Here is a 24469-nt window from a genome sequence, read left to right on the forward strand (position 1 = left end):
CCCGGTGACCCACCCCCGGGGCGGGGCGCGCCGCTGGCCCTGACCCCGCCCCCGCCCGCCGTGCACCTGCCGGCGCCCCGCCGCCCCCGCGCGCCCGGGCTCTCGGGGCCCCATCTGCCCAAGGCCCAGGCCCTTCCTGGAGAGGAGCTCACCGTCCGCAGAGCTGGAAGGAGGGATCCGTCCAGAAAATGCCCCTCAAGGAGAATTTCACGTGGCTCACAAATCATTATTTCTACGCTCCAACTTCCAAAGATGCTTGAAAAGCTTTCCTGCTAACAAAATACGTCATGGGCAAAAGGGGAACCAAAAGCAGAAGTGGGTCCCCCAGGCCCTGGTTTTATGACTTTACAGTGCCTCGTGCTCGGCGGTCACCCGAGCAGACCACACCATGGCCTCCTTCCCGCTGGAGGACGAGGTCCAGGCGTTGGGGTCCAGGGGCCTCACGGCCGCGGGGTCCTCAGCCGAGCCTGCGCGCGGCTCCGCTACGGAGTGAATGCGCGTTCACCGCCTTCCCTCGGCCCGCGCCAAGCTGGCAATCCGGAATGAAAACGCCCACGGGCTCCCTGCGAGTCCCATGAGCCCCGGGACCCTGGCAAGCCTGTCTGGCAGGGCCTGGCAGGGCCGAGCGGGCCACAGAGGCAGAGACCCGGCCCCGCTTTACCAGTCCAGAAGTTTAGTCCCTGCTCCTGAGGGGCCATTGCTGAGGCCCCCGAGGGCAGGCCTGGGCTTTAGCCTCGGATGTGTCTTTTATCTTCCTGGAAAGTTGGCTCCTGGTAACCCCTAGTCCCAGTCAGTTCATTGTTGGGAGGTGGGATGGGGCCGCCACCTGATCCTGCAAGAAAGCACTCAAGTTTGAGCTGGGGGGTTGGGGGTGGGGGGTGGGCACTAAAACCAGGCCCGCAGAGGTGGGTTTGCCCCAACAGGTGCCCTGGGCCTGGCCTCAGAGCCCTTTGCTCCTCTCTGGGTGTGAGATACGTGGGACAGACCTCCCCTTCCTCCTCCTGTCAACAAAGGTGAGTCAGGTCATCCACATGGGGAAGAAAGCCGGTGGCTGGCCCTCTCATGTCCCCCAGGTGGACTGAAAGGTGGACTTCTGGTCCCCGCTGAAGCCCATCATTGCTTGAGAACAGCCAGAGTGGTGACAACACTGTGGGTGACAAATATCGCTGGGGGGCCTCCTGTATCTCCAGACTGTCCGGGTCCAGACAGTGCAAAGGCCCATCGCGTGTTTCACAAGGCAAAGAGAAGGCCCCAGGATGGGGACGGCTCACTCAGCACTTCCTCTCCCGTGGCTGGGCTGTGAGGTCCGGGGCCACATCCCTAAGATTGGGGCAAGTTGTGCTGACTTACAAGTTTTTCCACTGCAGGGCCGAGGGCAGGTCACCCCCAGATGGCCACTTCCGCTCGAAGAGTATTCTGAGCTGAAGGCAGTTGACACCCTGCGGGCTCAAGAGAGACTTTTGCCCCTCCCCTAACTCCATAGAAGAGTCTAAATTGGGAGTCTTTCCCAGAGTAAGGGTTATTAGCAGAGATAAATTGTATCTGAGCGACACATCTGTGTGGCAGGACAGACATCTAGTTACCAGACACCTGCTCTTCTTAGTGCCCTGTCAACTGCGTTCCTTTTGTCTCAAGTTCCAGACCCCTGCCCCCTTCCCCTGCATTCCGAGGGTCACATCTGCCTTTGAATGGAGCAGGAATTCTTGCTCCAGGACACCACTCCTACAGCCATTGGAAGAACTGGCGGCTCTGAAGATGCCCTGGGTGCAGGCCCCGTAGGACCCCTGTGCTCAGAGGGCCCCGGGCTCAGCACGGACACTGGCCCGAACCAGGCCCACATTCTGTTTGCTTCAGGCCCTGCAAATTCTTCGCTGGGCTTGACTGATTCCCTAGGCCTCTGTGGGCTGGGGTCAGACAGAGGGGTGGTCTTTAAAGGTTCCCAGACCCAGTTCTAGCATGAGACGTGGGCCCCTTCTCTCCACCACCGCCCCCCCGCCAGTACCCAGCAATTCTCAAATGCCAGCTGGGCAGCTGAGATTTCAGTGCAGTCCTGTTACTGTCCGGCACCAGATTCCACAGGTTAGGGGCTCCGTCCTACAAGACTGTCCCCCACATCAGAGGCCAGTTGTGAGCCCCAGGCTGTTTGTTACCTGTGCTTCTGACCAATCCATTACAGATTGGAGGTTCCAAAGACCCCCTCCTTACATTCGATTAATTTGCCGGAGCAGCTCATAGAACTCAGGGAAACAGTTACATTTACCAGTGCACTAAAGGGTAAGAATCAAGAGCCAGATGAAGAGATAGCCAAGGCAAAGAATGGGGAAAGGGTGTGGAGCTTCGAGGCCCTCTCCCGATGCCCCCCTCCCCTCAGAGGAGGGGGTGGGGGGGAAGGGACTAGAAATTGTAACCCACTAATCACAAGGTGGGCCCTCTGGGCTACAGTGGCCCCTTTGGGTGGGGTCCAAAGTAACCTCTATTAACATAACAAAAGACACCTTGGGATACCCCAGGTGGCTCAGTCGGCTGAGCATCAGACCCTTGATCTCAGGGAAATGAGTTCAAGCCCCACGTTGGGCTCCATGCTGGGTGTGGAGCCTTACTAAAAAGCAAAAAAAAAACCTAAAAAAACAAAAAACCCCACACCCCACCTTTATCGCCCTTAACCGCTTTCCCAAAATTCCAAGGGTTTAGGGACTTGTGAGCCAGAAATTGTGGACAAAGACCAACTATGTATGAGAAATATATTGTGGCCATCTGAATGACCAAATATATATTTCTCATAAATCACAACATTGCAGGTAAGAAGGTCAGGAAGCATTCAACCCTGCGGCTTGCAGGTTACGGGAGGGGCGGGGATTTCTCAGACTGGTAACAGGACCTCTGGAGCCGACCAGTTGCGGCTTACCAGGATTTTCCTGACACAGAAGCAACTCACACTCAGAAAATGATGGAAATCAGGGCAGGGGGCGTGGGGAGGGAGTCCGGACATTTAAAACCACAACTTTCAAGGCAAGAAGAAGGAAGTGAGGTCTGATGTTATCACTCTGCCTCCTCTGCACCTTTGAGGGCTCAACCCCGAGCACCCCGGGCTCTTTCTCCCTCTGAACTTGGCTGTGGTGAGTGGGTGCCCGATCGGCCAGGCTGACCGCTCTCCGAGCAGGCTGGCTGTGTCCCTTCGGGGCTTACGGGCTTACGGGTGGGGCATTCCTTTCAGCAGAGGTTCCCAAACGTGGTCCGTCGAGGGGGCGGCCGTGGACACAGCCCAACCCAAGTTTGGGCTCTCCGGACGGCCGAGGGCTATCGGCCAAGCGCGCGTGGCCCCGGGGCAAACTTGGGAGGTTCCTGGGACCCCGAGGACGGACGCGCCAGGGATCCTGCTTGAACCGGCCGCCCCCAGCGCCTGCCCCGGGCCCCAGTGGAGTCCACCCTCAGGCCCTGCTCTCTTCAGAGCACAAGCACTGACTCCCAAACCTGAAAGCCGAGTCCCTTCCCGACACCACTGGGCTCGCTCCCCCGAGGGCATTCCGAGGATAATGACTCACCTTCTCTGGCGGCGGGGGGGCTGGAGGGGACTCGGGGCAGCACCCCACGAGCAGCTCGCCTCGAGGCCACTGCCCTCTCAGCTCCTCTGTGCCCGCGGCCTGGAGCAGACGTCTGCGAGCTTGAGGCTCTCCCGAAACCCTGACAAAGCCCTCTCCCCGGGGACTGACTTGGTGCCCGAGGCTTATCTTCCTGGATGTAACCGGGTCCCACCTGCTCCCTGTGGGGCTTAAAGGCAGAGGTGATGACATTGGAGAAGACGGTCCACTCTGGGAAATGTCTGTCCTCATTGGATTCTTGGCACAACCCTGTTGAGGTGGAGGCAGGGGCTCGCCCCCCATTTTACAGGTGGGAAGACAGGCTCCAGAGAAGTCTAGAGAGACCTGTGGCCGACAGACAGGAGGCCTGTGGGGGGCAGGTGTCAATCCTTTTTTCTCCACCCCAGAAAGCCTCCTGGCCAACAGGTGACCCAACCGCCCCAACACAAAAGCCTATTCATTTCTAAAAATAAGGGTGATTCCCCCCCCTCGTTGTGATAAAGGGCACGCGGACCCGACGGTCAGGCCAGGGCTGGCCCGCTCTCGCGACCCGAGGAGAACACGGGATGAGTTCTCATTTGGTGTGGCGTTGCCTCCAAATCCATTCTTCCCTTTTCTTTTTGTGCCATGTCGTCTGGCTCCCACCCTGCAAGCTGCAGACATTTCCTATTATTCCACATTCCTGAGTTTGGCCACATCCTGGATACGGGCGTTTGTTTGGGTGGATGCTGACAAGTCTGGCTTTGCGGGGACCGTGGCTTCCTTGCCGGCCGCAGCCCCTCTCCAGCCACGTTCCTGTCACTTCCCACACACCTTTGCAGCCAAGGACTTTCAGGGGAGTAGAGAGGTGCGCACACAGGCTATCCTGCGACTGTCCCCAAATGCCATCATCACCACACCCTCTCCCGGCTGCACACGTCTGCCTGGGAGGAAATGTGGGGTCACATTTGCGGGGCTGACCCCCCAGCAATACCTTCAGAACACACTGGTCACAGTTGGGCATATAACATACAGCCTCTTAGGAGCTGGCTCATGACCAGAGGGGTCTTGGTCATTCACGGGATCAAATCTGCTCGCTCTCTCTAGTCAGGCGGTTGGCAAGTATTTATTAAGCCCCTAGTTTGTGCCAGACCATTGTCCCAGCCCTGGGGATGCAGCAGTGATAAGTCCCACGGGGCATACTAGAGACAGGGCACCCTCTGGGGAGCTTGGTCGGGGACGGTTCTTTTGGTTTGTTTGCTTGTTTGTTTACATAATTATTTCATTATTGATTTACTGTTAATTTATTACATATTAAGATCATATTTGGGGCTTACTGGGTTAATTAACATATAACATATTTAAAATTAATTTCACCTGTTTCCCTGTTACTTTTTTTACACTCATACATATTTTTATTTTAATTCTGGTAGTTTTTTAATTATTAACATATAATGTATTATTTGTTTCAGGGGTACAGGTCTGTGATTCGTCATTCTTACACAATTCACAGCACTCACCATAGCACATACCCTCCCCAGTGTCCATCACCCAGCCACCCCTTCCCTCCCACCCCAACACCCACTCCAGCAACCCTTGGTTTGTTTCCTGAGATTAAGAGTCTCTTGCGCGGGGCGCCTGGGTGGCTCAGTTGGTTAAGCGACTGCCTTCAGCTCAGGTCATGATCCCGGAGTCCCGGGATCGAGTCCCGCATCAGGCTCCCTGCTCGGCAGGGGGTCTGCTTCTCCCTCTGCCCTCTTCCCTCTCGTGCTCTCTGTCTCTCATTCTCTCTCTCAAATAAATAAATAAAATCTTTAAAAAAAAAAAAAAAAGAGTCTCTTGTGGCTTGTCTCCCTCTTTGGTTTCATCTTGTTTCATTTTTCCCTCCCTTCCCCTATGATCCTCTGTCTTGTTTCTCAAATTCTACATATCAGTGAGATCATGTGATAATTGTCTTTCTCTGATTGACTTATTTTGCTTAGCGTAATACCTTCTAGTTCCATCCATGTCATTGCAAATGGCAAGATTTCAATTTTTGATGGCTGCATAATATTCCATTGTATATGTATACCACAGCTTCTTTAGCCATTCATCTGTTGATGGACATCTGGGCTCTTTCCATAGTTTGGCTATTGTGGATATTGCTGCTATAAAAATTGGGGTGCAGGTGCATCGGGATTGGGTCTTTTTTTTTTTTTAAGATTTTATTTATTTATTTGAGAGAGAGAGCATGAGAGGGAGGAGGATCAGAGGGAGAAACAGACTCCCTGCCGAGCAGGGAGCCCGATGCGGGACTCGATCCAGGGACTCCAGGATCATGACCTGAGCCGAAGGTAGTCGCTTAACCAACTGAGCCACCCAGGCGCCCAGCATCGGGGTTGGGTCTTATAGCTATCCAAGGGGTTGCGATTGAATGATGAGGACATAGCCATGGAAAGTCCTGGACTTTTAAAACAGAAGGAAGAATGTATGCAAAGGCCTTGAAATACACACACATTGGTAGGCATGACCAGCTGGAAGAAGCCGGTGGGGAGCATGGCAGCAGAGATGGCTGGCAAGGAGGTAGGCAGGGGTGAAGTCGCCCAAGAGCAAACAGGACCCTAAAGGCCCCTCCCAGACCTCCCAGCTGCAGGGCCACAGCTTGGAGCTCTGCAATCCAGGCCATACTTCCCACACTTCCTGCCCCTTCCTGCCCACCTCTCCTTCCCTCCCTCCCCAGGGTAGGCTGCACCTGGCTGTCCTTCACCCCCGCTGTGTGCCCCTGACAGGTGTCTTCCCATCAGAGATCTGAACAACACATCTGCCGTGGTAAGAGGGCCGAGAGGGTTGGTTTTACCCTGGCTGCGGTTAGTTTCCCAGAAGGCAGTGGACGAGGTCTGATTTTTGTTTCACAAGATCCTTCTGGTTACCGTGGGGAGGGTGAAATGGGAGGAGGCCGGGGGTGGGGTGCAGTAGGGGCGTCCCTGGGCGCCTGGGTGGCTCAGATGCTGGGTTGGCTGGTGGTGACGGGGCAGGGATGCTCCCGGAGAGGCCGTGAGAGTGGACATGTGGGGCCACATACCTGGGAGGTGGGGCTGGTGGACCGGCCCACTTACAGACCAGAGGTGAGGAGGAAGGTGAGCTGAGTGGTCCGGACGCCTCGGATGCCCAGCTGGAGGCCGTCTGGCCAGCCTGCTTCTTGACTCCTCCGAGCGTACCCCTCAATGTCAGGGTCTAAAGACCTGTGACCCTCTCTGGTTCTGCCATGTTATCCCGGGATTTGAGCTTGTCGTTTCCCTCCCCAAGCCTCAGATTCTGCTGCACAAGGAGAGAACCATCACCTTGCTCAAGAGCAGGCCCGAGGGGGCGGTGTGTGAGAGGTGGTGGAGAACTTGGCAAAGGCCAACGGGAAGGGGTGGTGCTGTCCTGTCTCTGCATCCCTGGGGTGCAGGGCCCAAGCCTCCCACTTCTCCAAGGTCTCTCGAGCCCCCAGATAGTACTCAGCCAATATTTGTTGGGTAAACGAATGGATTTCTGAGACTTTACAACAGAGGTTTCTTGGACAAACACCAGGCTTCAAAAAGTATATATTTTTGTTTGATTTCAGCTCCAGGTACCGAACCATACCCTGCTTATCTCTGTTCCTGCCACGGCACATTGCTTATCAGGAGCTGCACACCTTGGGAGATGGGAGAGATGCGGCTGAGAAGGTTAACGCGTCCGTACACCTCGAGAATCACAGCGGTTCAGGGGCTGCGGCGCGTGCGCGAGCTCGTGCGCGTGGGCGCGCGCTTCCTCCTGCTGATCAGAGATGCCGCAGCCCGGGATGCGGACTCTCAGTGTCCCCGCAGAGGTGCACAGCATTCACACTATCTGGGCCCAGCGGCTGGAAAGGAGAGGAGGGCAGCCCAGCGGGTCCACGTAGTGTGGGCGGGACAGAGAGTTGCAGCGGTGGGGGCGGAGGTCGGACCTCCTCCGTGGGGCCGAGCAGCCCTGCTTCGTGAAAGCCAGCAACAACTTCCTAGTTCTTTTCTCCTGTACTTACTTATTCATCCTCCCAGAACTTTCTTGTACAGTAAGAGAACAGCGAGGCAGAGTACAAGAAAGTAGAGCTCAGTTCATCTGATGATCTGCCCACACCCGCTGACTCACTCATAATGGCCCCTCAGATGTCAGTTTCTTGCTAAGACATTTGGAAAAATTTCTGCTTCTGAATCACAAGCAAACACTATAATTCAACAATCTTCTCTGAGTTATTCAAGGAACTTCAATGCACTCAGAAGTGGAAGGATCAGGGGCGGATGAAATCAATGAAATCTCTGAGTACTCTGTTTTTCTCCTAATTATATTTCATTTGCCCCACAGAAGTGGGGGGAGCTCCATCTGACCACTGAGGGGCATCTCCTGGGGGAAGTCTGGAAGCAGCCGATTTGGGGTTTCTGGGTGACACTTGGTTTTTCTTATCGTCTTCGTTCTGTTCCCATAATAGAGCCAAGTGTCATGCAGGAAAAGGCTCGCTACCACCGAGTTTTCTCGTGGATGGATGGCCATGGCCCTCCAGGGGAGAGAGGGTGTTTCAGCGAAGGGCAGGCCGGGTCGTCCTTCTTCCTCATCCTGGTGTCCTTGTCATGCGGCATCACGCCCGCTCAGGGAAGCTCTCACTCCTGCCCTCTGCCTTTTTGGGCAATGCTCACTAAAGCTCTGCCCTGAGCCCTCACTTCCAACCTGCCTTCACCACGGCCCTTCCTTGTGGGGAGAAAAGGAGTTTATCACTCATCACGGACGGCCACCTCTAATCCCTTGCTGTAGTTCAGGGCTGGGGGTCACCTTCAGCCTGGCTGGAGAACAGACCCTGGGGAACGGTCTCTCAAGGGACAGTTTACCTGCGTCCCAGGAAGGGACCATGTCTTGTGGTCTGGGAAAGGCATGTACCTTCACCACTCCCCTGGCTTGTGCTAAGTTGGTGGTCAGAGGAAAGCTCCTTCCTCAGGGGAGCAGGTCCCTTGGTAAATGCGGACAACAGAGCAGAGACGGTGTGGACCCACTACTTGCCCCTCTGCTCTGTCCACACAGTTCTGATCCTGGAGCACAGCCCTCTGGGCCCTGACACGCAGTGGGCACTCGGTTCCTAGGTATCAAATGAATGGCGCTGTCCACACATCTGCTTCCATCCTGCGAAGCCCATGTGAAAAACACCGCCTGCGAGGGGGTGTTGGGGGTTAACCCCCAGTGTGCCTTGTCTTCCCCACAAACCTGGGACCCAGGACCATCATCCCCTTCTACAGCTGGGAAAATTCAAGTTTCAGGAGGAGGTGGGCCTCCCGGAGCGGCTGGGGCCGCCAAGCCTCCCTGCCCTGATCTGCCCCGCCCCTCACAGCGGCCAAAGCTCAGCACAGCGGGCCAGACTGAGTCAACACTGCCGGCAGAGCAGGGAATCAAAGCAAACAGGGTTCCTCTCCTCTCCTCCCCCCTCATCCCCCCATTCCTTTTTTTTTTTTTTTTTTTTTTTTTGCCAACTGCCCCATTAACAGAAAAACCTTTTAAGCGCCCATCTGGAAATCTGGGCTTTTCCCTCCCTGAGCAAACTGAGATGACCAAGAGGAATGTGCTCCAGGGTGGAGGTTTGGCGGGGGGGACCCCAGCACACTGGATCCTGCTCATACAGCAAAGAATGAACACAGGAAGATCAAAAATGCCCCTCGGGCCCAGCCCAGTGGTCCCCGCGGCGGCCAACACGGGCCCCTTGCAGCAGCCCCGCCAGCCAACAGCTTCCCGTAATAGCTCGTGCGGTCGCTGCATCTACAACCCATCCCTGACATCCAGCTTTCCTGGAACAGTCTCTACTTTCAGCCTAGACCACCTCTTAGGGGCCAGAGAAGAAAGTCCTCAGGCCCCATGCCCCTACCTCGCCCATCAGGACATACTTGTGAATAAATACATTCTTGGCTTGAAGAAAACTTGCCATTCTGAGCGAGCAGCCCAGCTGTTGGTGCGTACTCCACAAACATTTGCTGAGGCCCTCTTCCATATCAGGCACTTTGGGGATACAAAGGTGAAATGACATGGGCAGCTCCCAGGCTGGTGGGGAGATACTGCATGAGGATAAGTGAGGAGCAAACACAGCCACAGGTGAGGGCCGTAAGCCCGCGTTCTGGCGCCGGCCGGGAGCTCCCAGCCAGGACGCTGCGGCGGAGACCCTGGGCTGGGGGGGGCGCAGCAGAGGGGCTGCCCTGGAATTCTGCGGTCTGATGAGCAGGGGGAGGCTGGGGAGGGCAGGTGAGGGGCCAGAGAGAAGAGCAAAGGGGTGAAGGTAGGCACAGGGTGTGTGGGGGGGTGAATATCATGGAAGCTGAAAGGTTTATTCTGTGTATATATTTTTTTAACTTGGGCAGAAAATACTACTAAGTACATGCACATTTCTTCCTCTGGAATTTACACTTTCTTCTCTTTACCATGGCGGGTGGCAGGCTTTGGACCAGAAGCAGCTGTAATCATGTGGTCATTCAGATTGGAGTAGGAAAACATTCCAAACTCAGAGATGTTGCAAGAGTATTAATCTTGTACTCGTTTATAAAGATTCACCAATTGTTAACATCTTGCCACATTTGCTTAACCTGTCTCTCGACATTTATCACATTGTTACTGTTCTTGCCCAACTGTTTGGGGGCAAGCTGCGGGCAAGGTGACTCTTGACCCTGAATATTTCATACTATCTCCTGAAAACAAGAATTTCCATTTGTGTAACCCGGCCATGATCAAATTCAGGAAATACAGCGTGGATACAATGTGATTGTTCAATCCACACGGTCTGTATTCAAATTTTGTGGGTGTCCCAGTGGTGCCCCTTTCAGTACCTTCTGCCCTGGTCGGGTCCCTGACCCAGGGTTGCGCGGAGCTCTCGCTCGGCACGTGGCCCGTGAGGTCACTGGACAGTGGAAGACAGGGGCAGCCCTGGGCTGGCACCCACGGGACAAAGTCCTGCTTCCTGCAGGGAACACTCCAGCTCCTTTTACTTCGGGGCTGAACTCCTTTGGGAGAAGTAGAGGCTATTTTCCAGCAAAAAGGCCACTACAGAATAGTTAGTGACTTGCCGGTCTGGATCCCTGACCTCCCGGCTCGGGCCTCGCCAGGCCTGTGGAAAGTGCAGAGGGTTTAGGAGCGGCCTGCCCGTCAGGGTGACGATAGGCAGGGCAGACCTCTCAGCCGCGGTCACCTGTCCGGTCAGAGGCAGGGGAGGGAGTGCCCGGGGACTCTGGGTCTGTGTGCCTTCAGTCCTGCCTTTGAGTCCATGTCCTGGGGGCCCGTGTCTGCGTGGGTCTCCTTCATTTCCACATCCCTGGCTGCCAATGTGTGCCCGGCCCACGGCAGGTCTCTGTCTGTAGCTGTTTCGACAACGGGGGCCCCGGGAGTTTGGCAAATACTGGAGAGAGGCCTGGAGAAGCAGGTGCCCACTGGGGGTGGCTGCCCACTCCTCGGGGCTCCGGGGGGAGGTCCTGGCCTGGGCAGCCGCTCTGCAGTTTCTGGAAGAACAGGAATTGACACGCAGAGCAGGAGGAGAGCCACGCTGACCGAAGTACAGGCTTTCTGAGGACCAAAGTCTGGGGAAGGGGCTGGAGGGGAAGTGTGGGGCCATGCTGGGAAGGGCCTTGATGGCGAGCCATGGAGTTGAGATCGTGTCTCTCGATAGCGCTTTCCCAAATGCCGAAGAATCACAAATTGCCTTTACAACTTCGCCAAGTTCAAAGGAAACTTTCATTATCATTTTACTACTGTAAATGCTAATTATTTTTTTTTCCTATTTACATTAAAGTAGACACTGTAAAAATAAAAACTGTCCACCCTCGTTCCCCCAAAGGACACGTCAGCGCTGTCAGTGGCTGTCGGAGCGCTCCTTAGGAAACGTAGCTGAAGACACGGGACGCATGGCCAGGTCTAAAGCAAGGTAGGGACGTCTCACTGGCTGTGTGACTATGGTGAAGTCACTTCACGCGCTGGGATATCGTGGCCTCATCTGCCAAGCGACGGGTTTAGACAAAGGATTCCTAATAACACAACTGGCTTGGTCAGGGAGAGCTCTCTGGAGGTGGTGCCCTCACCCCATGAGCTGGGAGCTGTGGTTTGGATGTCATATCATGAGCCCCATCACCCGGGTGTCCAGAGTCCGCCACGGTCAGGCCCACACCTGGTGCGAGACCTCCAGGCACTGTGCACAAAGGCAGGCTTTGGTCTCGAACTCTAGGAAGTGACTGGGCAATATTCTGTTTTGGGAGAGGAAGAAACACCCCCTTCGCCAGGATGACAGGCAAAGAGCAGAAGAGAGTAGAGGCTGGGCCTCTGGGCGGTGGACACACCCTGGGACCAGCTTGGTCATCTGGTCCCATCACTGCAGTGACCAGTCGTGTTGGGCCCCCACCAGTGAAGAAGGGCGGCTTTCCCAGAGACTGAGGATTCCTTGAAGACCTTACACTTGGACACAAAGCAAGGATGCGTGAAATCGTGCATCTTCAGATCGGCCAGTGTGGGAACCAGATCGGAGCCAAGGTAAGGAAAGTTCAATTACTAGGACTAGCTTTCCTACCGTCGCTGGGTGTAACCAACTAAGAAAATATCCTCAGTCGGCAGGGAAGGCAACAAGTCCAGCAGATCGCATGTGCTTGCTGAATACTTGGCTTCATTAACCGATGCCCATAGTGAAAGAGACACAGGAGGTAGGACAGGATGAAAGGGTTAACTGAATTCATGTTAATTTCACCACCTCTTACAGGGAACCTTGTTTACTTTCATGACTTTAGCAATGAACTTTCATATCTAAAGACAGTAATTTGTCTCAAAACAGTTTCCTAAAGTTTGTTGGGCAACTTTTTACATGATATCACTAAGATGCCTTTCCATCCCCTCCCTTGTTTATGCTGCGAAGTTTAAAAAGATCCACATCTGTTCCATTTAGTAAGCAATAGGAGATGAAGGAGGTAAACCTAAACGTTTTTGGGTATAGTAGCAGAAATAATTAAAATACACTCTCTGGAGTATACATGAGTGTGTCCCCTCCCCACCTAATTTTTTTGTACACAATGCCTGGTTCAGTGGCCAACTCTAAGAGATGACACAGTCCAACAGGTCCCCAACCCGAATTTCAACCCTAGTTTTACACACTTGTACTAACAGCCATGTGATTGTTCCCTTTGCCATTTTGAAATTACTTTCACTAGTATGAATGGCATTAAAAATTTAATTGCATTGGGGCGCCTGGGTGGCTCAGTCGGTTAGCATCCGACTCTTGGTTTTGGCTCAGGTCATGATCTCATGGGTCATGGGATGGAGCCTCGTGTGGGCTCCGCACTCAGCAGGGAATCTGCTTGAAAGATTCTCTCCCTCTGCCCCTCCCCTGACTCTCTCTAAAATAAGTAAATACAAATAAATAAATAAAACTTTAAAAATTTTTAATTGCATTAAAAGTTAAATTTTAAAAAATTGTGGTAAAACAGTGTAAAATTTACCATCTCCAGCCATCAGTTTTAAGTGTGCAGTTCAATACTGTTAAGTATATTCACAGTGTTGTACATCCAATCTCCCAAGATGCTTTTCCTTTTGCAAAGCTAAAAACTGTCCCCATTAAATACTAACTCCACATTTCCCCTCCCCCAGACCCTGGCACCCACCCTTCTACTATCTAAGAATTTGAACTCTTTAAAAAAAAAATTTTGTATTTATTTATTTATTTAGAGAGTGTGAGTGGGAGGTGGGGGGGTGGAGAGGGAGAGGGAGAGAGAATCTCCAGCAGGCTCCACGCCCAGCACAGAGCCCAATGCAGGGCTTGATCCCACGACCCCAAGATCAGGACCTGAGCTGAAATCAAGAGTCAAATGCTCAACCAACTCAGCCACCCAGGGACCCCCAAATTTGAACTCTTCTAGGGACCTCATAGAAGTGACATCACACAGTATCTGCCCTTCTGTGTCTGGCTTATGTCAGTGAGCATTATGTCCTCAAGGCTCACCCACGTTGCAGCCTATGTCCAAATCTCTTTCCTTTTTACAGCTGAAAAATAGTCCATTGCACGGACACCCCACACTTTGTTTATCCACTCATCTGTCAGTGGACACATAGGTGGTTTCCAACTTTTAGCTATTGTGAAGAGCAAAGCTATGAAAAACTAGTCTTTTAATGCAGGTGTTTAAAACCTGGGGCAAAGAATATCACTCCTTGAAAAGAAGTTGCCGCCTTTCCGTCCAAGGTGATGAGATGTTCCTAAGTCAAACACACAGAGAAGTGGGAGGCACCAGCCCCAGCACTCCAAAGTGGGAAGATAATCTGGAGGGAAGTGCGGCACAGGAAGTGCAGGGTCCAGATAGGTTCTTAGCTCTTCCGCCAGCATCGTGTTGTCTGGTGCTTAGAGCCCCGGCGACTACTTATTATTTGGGGCCAAAAGAACTGTAAGAGACGTTTAGTTTGTGGTGTTATAGAACTAAAATTTATTAATTCTTTCAGACCCTGAACAGTGCTGGTAATTTACTATAAAATAGAGTCTGGTTAATGAGACCATGGCCAGAGCAGAGCCATCACTTATAAGATATGGCTGGGAAAACACCCTTGGGGATTTTAACATAAATAAATATATTTTCATTGCACTTGAATATGTCCTTCTCTAGGGCAGTGAAAGGGGCCATCTCAGTAACTGTTTCCATATTAAGACACACAGCTATATTAATAAATACTGTATGTGTGATTGGAAGTGTCATATGTTTCAAATACTTACAAGAGCTGTGCATAATCTTGAATCGTGTGCATACCTGATCATGAAAAATGCACACGGCTAAAAGCTGGGCCTGGATGTCCTAGTTATGGGCTTTTTGGAAAACTGCATGAAAATAAATACCCAAGCGAAGGAGATATTATTGTGAAATCAGATAAGAATTCAGTCTATTTTCATTTAATGGTATCTATACTTTACTAGCTTGAAGCACTAGAAGGTGAAATTAGAGATACCCGGTCTGATGTGAATTGTAAAACGACAGCCTTAATGTATACCGTGGCCTCCATTTAATAGGAGTAAAATCCAATTTAATATTTTATGTGTTGGCATTTTATTTAAGTCGTTCAGGTGGGTACAAAACACCGTCTTCATATTCACGTTTAGTGGAGGCGAGAGCAAATTACACGGTGGAGCTGGCACTGACGAGATGGGCCTAAAGGCACGTCTGGGAAAGGGGCGGCCAGACGGACCCCTCCGGGCAGGCCCAGCAGCACTCCCTTCCTCCTGTCCCTCTGGCCAATCTGCTGGCTCACGGGTACCCACCTGCCCTTTTCTGGGGTCCCTCTGTACACTGACCTCCCCTCCTGCTGCTTTCAGTTCTGGGAGGTGATTGGCGAGGAGCACGGGATCGACTCGGCCGGGGGCTACTGTGGGGACTGTGCCTTGCAGCTGGAGAGGATCAGCGTGTACTACAACGAGGCCCACGGTAGGATGCTGTACTCTGGTCGCGATGCTCACCTGCCCCGGGAACACGGGCAGGGTGATGTCCAGGCAGCGCAGTGGGATCCCGAGACTGGCGGGTCCCCAAGTCCCGTCTAGGGCAAGGGCCCGGGGAAGAAGGCACTGAGTGGGGGCATGTGTGTTTACCCCCGCTGCTCAAGCACCACCTTTCCTGTTTAGTTCTTTTTTTTTTTTTTAAGTGTAACTCTTTCTTTTCTTTTCTTTTTTTTAAGACTTTATTTATTTATTTGAGAGAGAGAGAGAGAGAGAGCAGGAACACAAGCAGGGGGAGTGGGAGAGGGAGAAGCAGGCTTCCCGCTGAGCAGGGAGCCCGATGTGGGGCTCCATCCCAGGACCCTAGGATCATGACCTGAGCCGAAGGCAGACGCTTAACGACTGAGCCACCCCGGCGCCCTCCTGTTAAGTTCTTAAATGAAAACCAGAATCGCTTCCAGTAGGGGCAGGATCTCTGTCATTGACGAGACAACAAAACAACACAGAAAATGATGGAAAAAGGATTTCGAAGGTATTTTATAGATGTATGCACTTGTTGGGGTCAAGAATATTACTTCAAACGTCTTTCTTCTAGAAATACCTTTTTCCTGACGGGTATCACAAGGTTCTATTTTGATGAAACATTAACTTTTAGAAAAACAACAGTTTGCTGACTTCTTCCTATTTTTCTATGCAGGTAAGAAATATGTGCCCCGGGCGCTGCTGGTGGACCTGGAGCCCGGGACGATGGACAGCATCCGATCCAACAAATTGGGAGCTCTCTTTCATCCCGACAGCTTCATCTACGGTAGGTGTTCCTGCAGCGATGTCCACCCCACGCCCCGGGGGGCCGAGGTGAGGGTGCCTCCTAGTGGTGCCCTGCCTCCCGCCCCCACCCGGACAGCCCGCTAACCGGCGTCCGTCCGCGCAGGTAACTCGGGGGCCGGCAACAACTGGGCCAAGGGCCACTACACGGAGGGCGCCGAGCTGGCCGAGAGTGTGCTGGACGCCGTGCGCAGCGCCAGCGAGGCCTGCGACTGCCTGCAGGGCTTCCAGCTGGTGCACTCGCTGGGCGGCGGCACGGGCGCGGGCATGGGCACGCTGCTGCTGAGCCGCATCCGCGAGGACTTCCCCGACCGCATCCTGAACGCCTTCAGCGTCCTGCCCTCGCCCAAGGTGTCCGACACGGTGGTGGAGCCCTACAACGCCGTGCTGTCCCTGCAGCAGCTGGCGCAGCACGCCGACGCCTGCTTCTGCATCGACAACGAGGCGCTCTACGACATCTGCCTGCGCACGCTCAAGCTGGCCGCGCCCAGCTACGGCGACCTCAACCACCTGGTGTCCCTGACCGTGAGCGGCGTCACCACGTCCCTGCGCTTCCCGGGCCAGCTGAACGCCGACCTGCGCAAGCTGGCCGTGAACATGGTGCCCTTCCCGCGCCTGCACTTCTTCACGCCCGGCTTCGCGCCGCTCACCAGCCGCGGCAGCCGGCAGTACCGCGCGCTCACCGTGGCCGAGCTCACGCAGCAGGTGTTCGACGCGCGCAACGCCATGGCCGCCTGCGACCCGCGCCGCGGCCGCTACCTGACCGTGGCCTGCATCTTCCGGGGCCGCATGTCCACCAAGGAGGTGGACGAGCAGATGCTCGGCGTGCAGACGCGGCACAGCAGCTGCTTCGTGGAGTGGATCCCCAACAACGTCAAGGTGGCCGTCTGCGACATCCCGCCCCCGGGGCTGAGCATGGCTGCCACCTTCATCGGCAACAGCACGGCCGTGCAGGGGCTGTTCGGCCGCGTGGCGGAGCACTTCTCGGCCATGTTCCGGAGGAGGGCGTTCGTGCATTGGTACACCAACGAAGGCATGGACGTCGGCGAGTTTGCCGAGGCCGAGAGCAGCATCCACGATCTGGTGGCCGAGTACCAGCAACTGCAAGACGCCAAAGCGGTTGGGGAGGAGGACGGAGAGGTCGTGGGCGACGCAGAAGTGGAACCGGAAGATGGGCCGCACGAACCTCGCGGGGCCGCGTGAGGTCGGCCGCAACCCCCCTCCCGCCGCCCTGCCGTCCCGCCCGCCGGCTGCCCACCGGACGCGCCGCAGCCGCCCGGTGTCCGCACGCACGCACAGCCGCGGGGACGGGGGCCTGGGCAGGAGTGGGGGCGCTGGGGCCTTCCGCGGGCATTCACTAGCTTTCAAGACTTTGCTATTCACTGCGCACTCCATTACCCGGTCTTCAATGGCAAAGTGAATTTATCGTGAAGCCCACCGCCTTTGTTGAGAAATGTCAATCGGGCAGTTGCTGCAGGCCCAGCGCTGTGCCAGGCATCCAGACTACCCTCGAGACCACTCGCGTGCATGGCTACCGCAGCGCGTCCACTCTCCACCCTTTCGTGGCACCGATGAGCACGCTGGAACCCTTGCTTGGCACCCTTGCTAAGAGTCATACCCCAACTTCTGTCATGTGCGCTGCCCAGCATCCTACCTCCTGGTGCTCGCTGGCCTCCCGAAAAGCCAGGTGACTAACTGGTACGTGGGGAGCTTGCAGCCGAGGCAAGTGTGAGTCAGCATCCACTAGTGAATTGCGTAGACCTTGTGTGCACGTCCGCGTACTAACTGGAAAGGGAAAAAAGGGAGGACAAAAAACAAAGTGGCAGTGCTTTTCACCAAAATACCTGGCCAAAAAAACCCCTCAAACGACAGGGAAAAGTCACCAACCCCAATCCTCTGATCCTTATTTCTGAATAGCTACCTTCTAACATAGATGTTTAGATACTCTAAGTTTCTTAGGGGTGTTCGTTCTGGGAATTCATTAATCACGATCTTCGGTTTTCCTGGTAAAGGCTATTTCAAAATGCCCTTTTCACTTTCATTCAGTGAACACCTTCTGAAAGCACTTGGTAGCCTCTGCTCTTTCAGAAAGGGCACCCGGTGCGCAGGGGCGCTGGGCAACCATTCAAATGCAGGAATTCGGCAGCGGCACCACCGCAGTGTCCTTCTTCCCCGCGGAGGACGTCGTCTCATTAGGGAACTTTTACAGTTCAAATTAATTTGCAGAAGTTGCCATAAATGTTTGCATGATGACACAGCTTTGACCATTACCCGAGTTTAATCTGCTCACATTATAAGAGGACCAAATACACAGGAGTGTAATCAAATCATCCATAACTTTTTAATTACAGTTTACCTATTTCTGACACACTGCACAGCCATCCCTTCCAGGGCCGTAAGGGTCTTAATGGCCTTCTAGAATTACCACTGAGCTCTTCTATTTGATCCATGGGTAGCCGGCAATGGGAAGAGGTTCCGACCCTCCCTGCAGGAAATATTTACTTGCAGGCAACTAGGTTCTCAGATCTGCGTTTGTCATCTGCAGTAAGGTAGCAGGTGGATGGATGACACTGCCTGCTCATTCTGGGAAACATCACTCCTTCACGTGCACGTCGTGAGAAGTAACGAAAATACGTGCGCAGAGAAAATGAGGTCCTGCTGTCGGCATCGTGACAAACCTTCTATTTACAACACTTAAGAAAAGTTTTAAACACGTCCTACTTGTGGCTCAAACATTAAAAACAAAAGCAGATTTATTAAGAAAATGTACCTATATACTCTCATTTGAAGTTCATAACTTCTCAGAAGCTAAAAAGACTTATGACCTTTGATGTTGTAAGAATTTATACGCGCTTCTTCTAGCACTTTCCTTCTCAAATCTAAAAAGGCAATCCAATAGATACTAGGAAGGCTACAGATCTAAATTAAAAAAAAAACCTGCTGATTTATATTACTGTCAAGATTTTTGTTTGCTCAATAGTAATCATTAAAGTACAAGGAAATTCAATTTTAAATGGCTAAATTGCTTTATTTCAGACTAAATAAATTCCTTTTCTTGGAGCCTACCCGCCCAGACTGATTAATTTGAGTAGTTAAAAATATTTCAAAATGTATCTCACCATCCTACTCTTTTGTATGGTAGAAATAAACACACACACACACACACAAACCCCACTAGAAACCAAAAGAAATCCCCTCAGATTCTGAGCCTATTCCTTTAGCGGTATGGTTGCCATGGCAACACTGGTCTCAGAGATAGAGACATGGGATCAGAATCTCAGAGCTTGTCCGTTCCTTCCCTTCACACAAGAAGCCCGCAGGAGCAGAGATTAACGACTCCCTCAAAAACCACTCAACTAGTTAGTGAAATGCCCACAGCCAGGTCTGATCAGGGTCCTCTAGTCATCCAGACACAGCAGTCCTGCCAGGGGCCCAGCAGGCCTGGTACTGGAAGTTTACTTATCCCAGTATCCGTTCAGGATTTTTAATCACAAAGAGGCTCAAAGAATCTTTGCTGGACGGTAAACTTGTCTTTTATTCAGTTGCTTTACACCCTTTCCCTATCACCAGCCCTGGCCCGAAGTCTCACCTTTTTTTTTTTTTTCCTTTTTAAGATTTTATTTATTTATCTGACAGAGAGGGACACAACGAGAGAGGGAACACAGCAGGGGGAGTGGGAGAGGGAGAGGCAGGCTTCCTGCGGAGCAGGGAGCCCGATGCGGGGCTCGATCCCAGGACCCTGGGATCGTGACCTGAGCCAAAGGCAGACACTTAACGACTGAGCCACCCAGGCGCCCCCCTAAGTCTCACCTTAATTAACCTATCTCCCACGCTGATGACTTCTCTCTAGTTACCCGGCTGCAAAGAATTCAGCCCTTTGCCCATCAGCTTTGTTCGTCTGTGAAAAAGGCCTGACAGCCTCGAGATTCATTGATTCCTATCCCTGTAATGAAAGATGCTTCCCAGTACCTTGACCTTGGGGACTGAGGTGCTGACAGCTGAGGTGCCCTGACTTTAGAACAGCAGACCGCCCCAGGCAAAGAGCTCCCGGGGCCCTCAAGTGGTTACTGCCCAGTGGCCGGGCTCTCACTCCAACCAGGAGCTCCTCCTTGCCTGTCCTGGGCCAAGAATTAAATAAAACCTACAGGTCAAGTGTCCGGGGGCAGGAAATCGCCTGCAGAAGGCCGAGAACAAAGGCATTCTCTTGGGCGCCTCCTCAGCACTGCTCGGTGGCCCCCAGAACTTATTGTTAGCTTAAGTACCATGGGGAGAACTGGTCCTGGCATAGAAACTGAACTGTATCTCAAAATTTCCTGTTCAAATTTATTTCTCCGTTCTCCAAAACAGTTCAAATCAAGCAGTTAACTTTGCAGTGGGTGTTTTACTCAGCTGAGTGCTTCTAAGTTTGAAAGGAAGATAAAAACAAAACACTTGCAACAAGTCTTCACTCCTGAGCATTTAATGAAGAAGCGAGACACCATGCAAACACCGTGGAGCAGTTGCCAACCTCACGCCCACACCCCCCCCTCCCCAGCCCAGACCTGAAGGCAAGAGGTCTTTTTAAAGACTGGGCTGCAGCTCAGCCATCAACTCCATGAGCAAGGTACTGAACGGCTTGGACCCATCTCCCATGGGGAGTGCTCCCAGGACAGAGATTCATTTGCAAAACAATGTCAAGCACATTTCTTGCTGAAATCCCAGTATTAGCTCTTCTCCACAGGTTTTAAGTGTACAATAAAAAATGAAGACCACAATCTAGTATTTTTTTTTCTTCTTATCTATGCTTTTAGTAATTTTTGTCATTTAGGCAAAAACCCGGCTGTGCCGGAGAACCAGGCCAGCGGGTAATAAGCCATCCGCCACTTGGCCGTGACTTCTGCAATTCAAAGATAAGGGACAGTGAGAGCCTCAACAAGAGGCTAATTTTGTCAACTGATATGAAAAAGAGAACTTTCTATCCTGAGACATTTAAAACCTCTTTTCTGTTTCCCTCTGCTCACTAGATATTAAACCTGTTTCCCCCTACCTTAAGAAACTGCAGTTCCTAAGGTCCTAATCCTGCAGGTGGGGATAGCTCCTATGAAGAAAAAGTCCAAAGGAAAACAAGAACCAACAGCAAGAGTGAACCATACTTCAATTTATTGGCATTGTCAATCTAGAACAAGACAGGGATTTTTTTCCATGCAGGGAGATCGTTTTCAATCTGCCATAACATGTACCCACACATCTTCACCTCGGAAAATGTAGCATTTCAAGCTTTAGTCAGGGTCTAGGAGGAAAGAAGAAAATGCAACAGTTGCTAGTCCTCTGTGTTTTCTTAAAAATCCAAGATGAACATGGGGAATGACTTCCTTGTCACGAACTGTGTAATGTAACTTTGGTGTCACTTCACAGTGCTGATGCTGACCCTTGGCTCTTGGCTGTAAAAACTGCTGGTTCACGTGCATGGCCTTAGCCGAACAGGAACTTCCCTCCTAAGCAGAACCACGTACTCTCTGGGCTATAAAGAAACTACTCTGCCTTTAAAAAGACACTAAAAGCCCCCCTGTGCTCAAGGGCTGGGAGCATCCCCGGCAGGACATACAGAGAGCAGGTCTGTTTTGTTTACCGGAGCTGGGCACTACTTCCTGACCCCAAGGACATCACAAGGTCAAGGGAGTCTGATGTGGAGTTTGGCTTGGCTCTGTTGCAGAGGCTCAGTGATTTTCTCAGCAAGCTCATTGTTAAAACGACCCAACACAAAAGCAGGTCTCGTTACTTAGAATTAGGAGATGAGATGGAGAGCCCCTAGAAAAAGGGCCACATTCAAAACACTGCATCTCCAGACTCAGTAAGATATTTACTAATTCAAAATGGAAATGAAAAGTGCTTAGGGGAGACAGCTCCAATAAGTAAAATTGCTCATAACCACAAGCTGCCAAAGGATTCATATTGATCACATTTCCTTGCCACTGCAGGTCTGACGCCTTTTTTTTAAAGCTAAACAAGAAAATTAAATCTGAAAAACGTCTCTCTGGTATTTGCCTTGCTCATCTTTGAAGTAACAATGTCAAGAAAAAGGCTTAGAGATCAAATCACTTTAGTAGTTGGGAGCGAAGAGTCAGAACTTATCAAGTGTACAAAACTGTCTTTTATTGCACACGATGTAACTCTACATGGCTCACATCTCTGGAGAAGTAAAATGAACCAAGCCCTCCGAAAGAATCATAAATTTAGCAAAGGAACAGTTGTCACTGCAGGGTCCTTGCAGATGTTCCTGCTTGATAAAATCGCAGGACCCTTGCCTGTGCTGGTAGCCCTCATGGTCAGGAAGCAGTCGTTTGTGAGAACATTAGCAGATGTGGGGGAAATGAAGACGCAAAGAACTGCAATTTGTCATGCCCCTGCACTGTTACGTAACTCCGACAGCAATTACAAAAAGTGGGGAGTTTATCCTCCAAATTATTTGATGTTGTGCAGACAAATGAAACAGGTTTAATTAAAATAAGATGGCTCTCTACCTAAGCACTGCTAAATAAGCTGAAAATCAATGGGCCAATTACTTCTGCTTGTCAGGCCCGAAACGAGATTCTTTTACGCTGCCACAAGACTCCTATCACCTGTATGCTTTCAATTATTACCCACCAACATCTGAATGTACTGACTGACCAAAAAAATGGACAGAATTCAAAACTAAAATTACTTTGTTTTGAAAGTGTTCTAAGAACTTCAGATGCAAGCCTTCTAACAAATCAGTAACTTACAGATTACTCCTTTTTCACTTTCACAATTTTTACAGTGCTGCCGGAAGTCTTCTCAGCATTTGCTTTGAACTCTGCCTTCAGTGCATCTCTCACTGCTTTTGCACAGATCTGGGAGTATCGGATATAGCTGGGAGAAAATGAAAGATGATATAAAGTTAATTATCAATGATCCAGCCAGACTGGTCGTTGTTTTTTTTTTTTTCCCCTTCCTATATTTTTAATTTTGGTTTGATTTGTACATTATAGTGGAACGGGATTTAAAAATGACTAGTGACAGAAGCAATCTACACAGAGAAAAAGACCAGAAGGAAATGTACCAAAGTCTTAACGTATTAGGATGGGTCATCTTTGGTTTTTCTTCTTTATACCATCTTCTCTAATACATGCTAATTTAAAATAAAAGATTCAGTGATTTTTAAAAATCCCACAGCACAAGAAATAGACCAAAATGTTCTGAGAGGCTGTAAGTGATGTTTCCCATTTCTCTACTTAAAATTTTTTCTTATACTATTCTTACAAGGTAAAATATATACAATTAAAAGAGAAAAAACTATTCTGAATTCAACAATTCTTCCTGATTATTTAAAGGTTTCCTTGAGAATATTGGATTTTGTTTCCCAAGTCTGCCACTGAAGATGCTTCCCAATCAAGGTTTCTAAATGAAACCAAAAAGTCCTTACAGAACATCCTTAATTCTAACAAAATATCTAACAGCCTGCTTCCTGTTTGGTAGATGGACTCCCATCAACATCTTATTTTCCAAAAAATGTCAGCTCACTTTTTACACTTTTTGAAAACAGGAAGGGGGGGGGAGTGCTGCTGTCTATTTTCTCATGTTTCAGATTTGTTTTTTTGGGCCAGAGGCAGGCGTTCCAATGCCTCCTCGGGTGCTGACTAATTGGGTTGACCTTCAAGGCTGCTCAAGCTTTTCCGCTACTTTATCCACCTGTAGAGACAAGAGAGTAAAATAGGAGGATAATGATGCCCGCCCCACTGATGGTGGGGAGGAGTGACAAAGCAGAGGCCACCACACCTATCACAGAACAGGTGCTCAGGAATGGTTCCTGGTACTGGGACCGTCGACCTTCCAACTGGACAAAACTGCTTGACCTCACAAGGCAGGAACTCTCGGGCTGCTCAGCTGTCCCAGGCAGGTGCACCAACCCCCGCCCAAGGAGGAGCGAGACTAGTCAAGTCACAGGGATGCCCCCCGCGCGAAGCCGCCAGGTGTGAGGGGTGGGGGGGCGGCGCCCCCGGCTCCCCCGTCACTGGCGGTCGTGTCTTCAGACGGGTTCCACTCGTGAACTTCCCGAGCTGCCCCCCACCCGCCCTCTGTGCCGTGAACCGAGGGCCTCCTCCCCTTCTACCGGGAAGGCAGCCCGACAGCGACGGGAGTCGGTGTGCAATAAAAACACGTATGTGCTGGACACGAAGGCTCGGGGTGCGGGCCGGGGTCACACATCCAGGGCCCAGTCCCGGGCCTCCGGCGCCCCGCTGGGGAGGGAGGGGGACGAAGACCTTGCACACCGCGCGGCGGGGGCCCGGCCACACTCCGCAGGTGGGGCCCGCCGCAGGTGCTGGGCCCGCCGCCCACGCGGCGCGCTCTCGAGGCGCCCCCGCCCCCCGGGCGTGCGCCGCCATCTTGGGGCCGCGCTCCCCCAGCCCCGACCCCCGCCGCGCGGCGTGACCTCCGACCCCGGCCCGCGCCGCTGGCTCCCCGCACCCCCGAGGCGCGGGTCTACCTGAGTCCAGCCTGTCGCCAATATGCCACCATGATGTCGCGAGAGCGGATGCGTCGAGTTGAATCGCGAGGACGCCTCAATGTCGGCTCGGCGCACGGCCCAGCGGCAGGAAGGTCAGCCCTGGGAACCGGAAGAGGCGGGACTCCGGACCTGCCA

The 24469-nt window shown here is 52.2% G+C and overlaps 2 protein-coding genes across 2 annotated transcripts; one reads left to right on the forward strand and one right to left on the reverse strand.

Annotated features, from left to right (window-relative positions):
• The first annotated feature begins 11951 nt into the window (after positions 1-11951).
• TUBB1 (tubulin beta 1 class VI) lies at positions 11952-17031 on the forward strand. The gene is made up of 4 exons (XM_021677795.2): positions 11952-12077; positions 14887-14995; positions 15701-15811; positions 15935-17031. Exons 1-4 carry the CDS (start codon positions 12021-12023, stop codon positions 17029-17031), a joined length of 1374 nt encoding a protein of 457 aa, XP_021533470.1. The 5' UTR covers positions 11952-12020.
• Positions 17032-20950: 3919 nt separating this feature from the next.
• ATP5F1E (ATP synthase F1 subunit epsilon) lies at positions 20951-24469 on the reverse strand. The gene is made up of 3 exons (XM_021677794.2): positions 24314-24469; positions 22572-22698; positions 20951-21097 (listed from the first exon to the last, which is right to left on the reverse strand). The coding sequence occupies exons 1-2, from the start codon at positions 24343-24345 to the stop codon at positions 22575-22577; spliced, it is 156 nt and encodes a 51-aa protein (XP_021533469.1). The 5' UTR covers positions 24346-24469; the 3' UTR covers positions 20951-21097; positions 22572-22574.

The sequence above is a fragment of the Neomonachus schauinslandi genome, chromosome 10 (genome assembly GCF_002201575.2).
Source record: "Neomonachus schauinslandi chromosome 10, ASM220157v2, whole genome shotgun sequence".
Classification (NCBI taxonomy): Eukaryota; Metazoa; Chordata; class Mammalia; order Carnivora; family Phocidae; genus Neomonachus; species Neomonachus schauinslandi.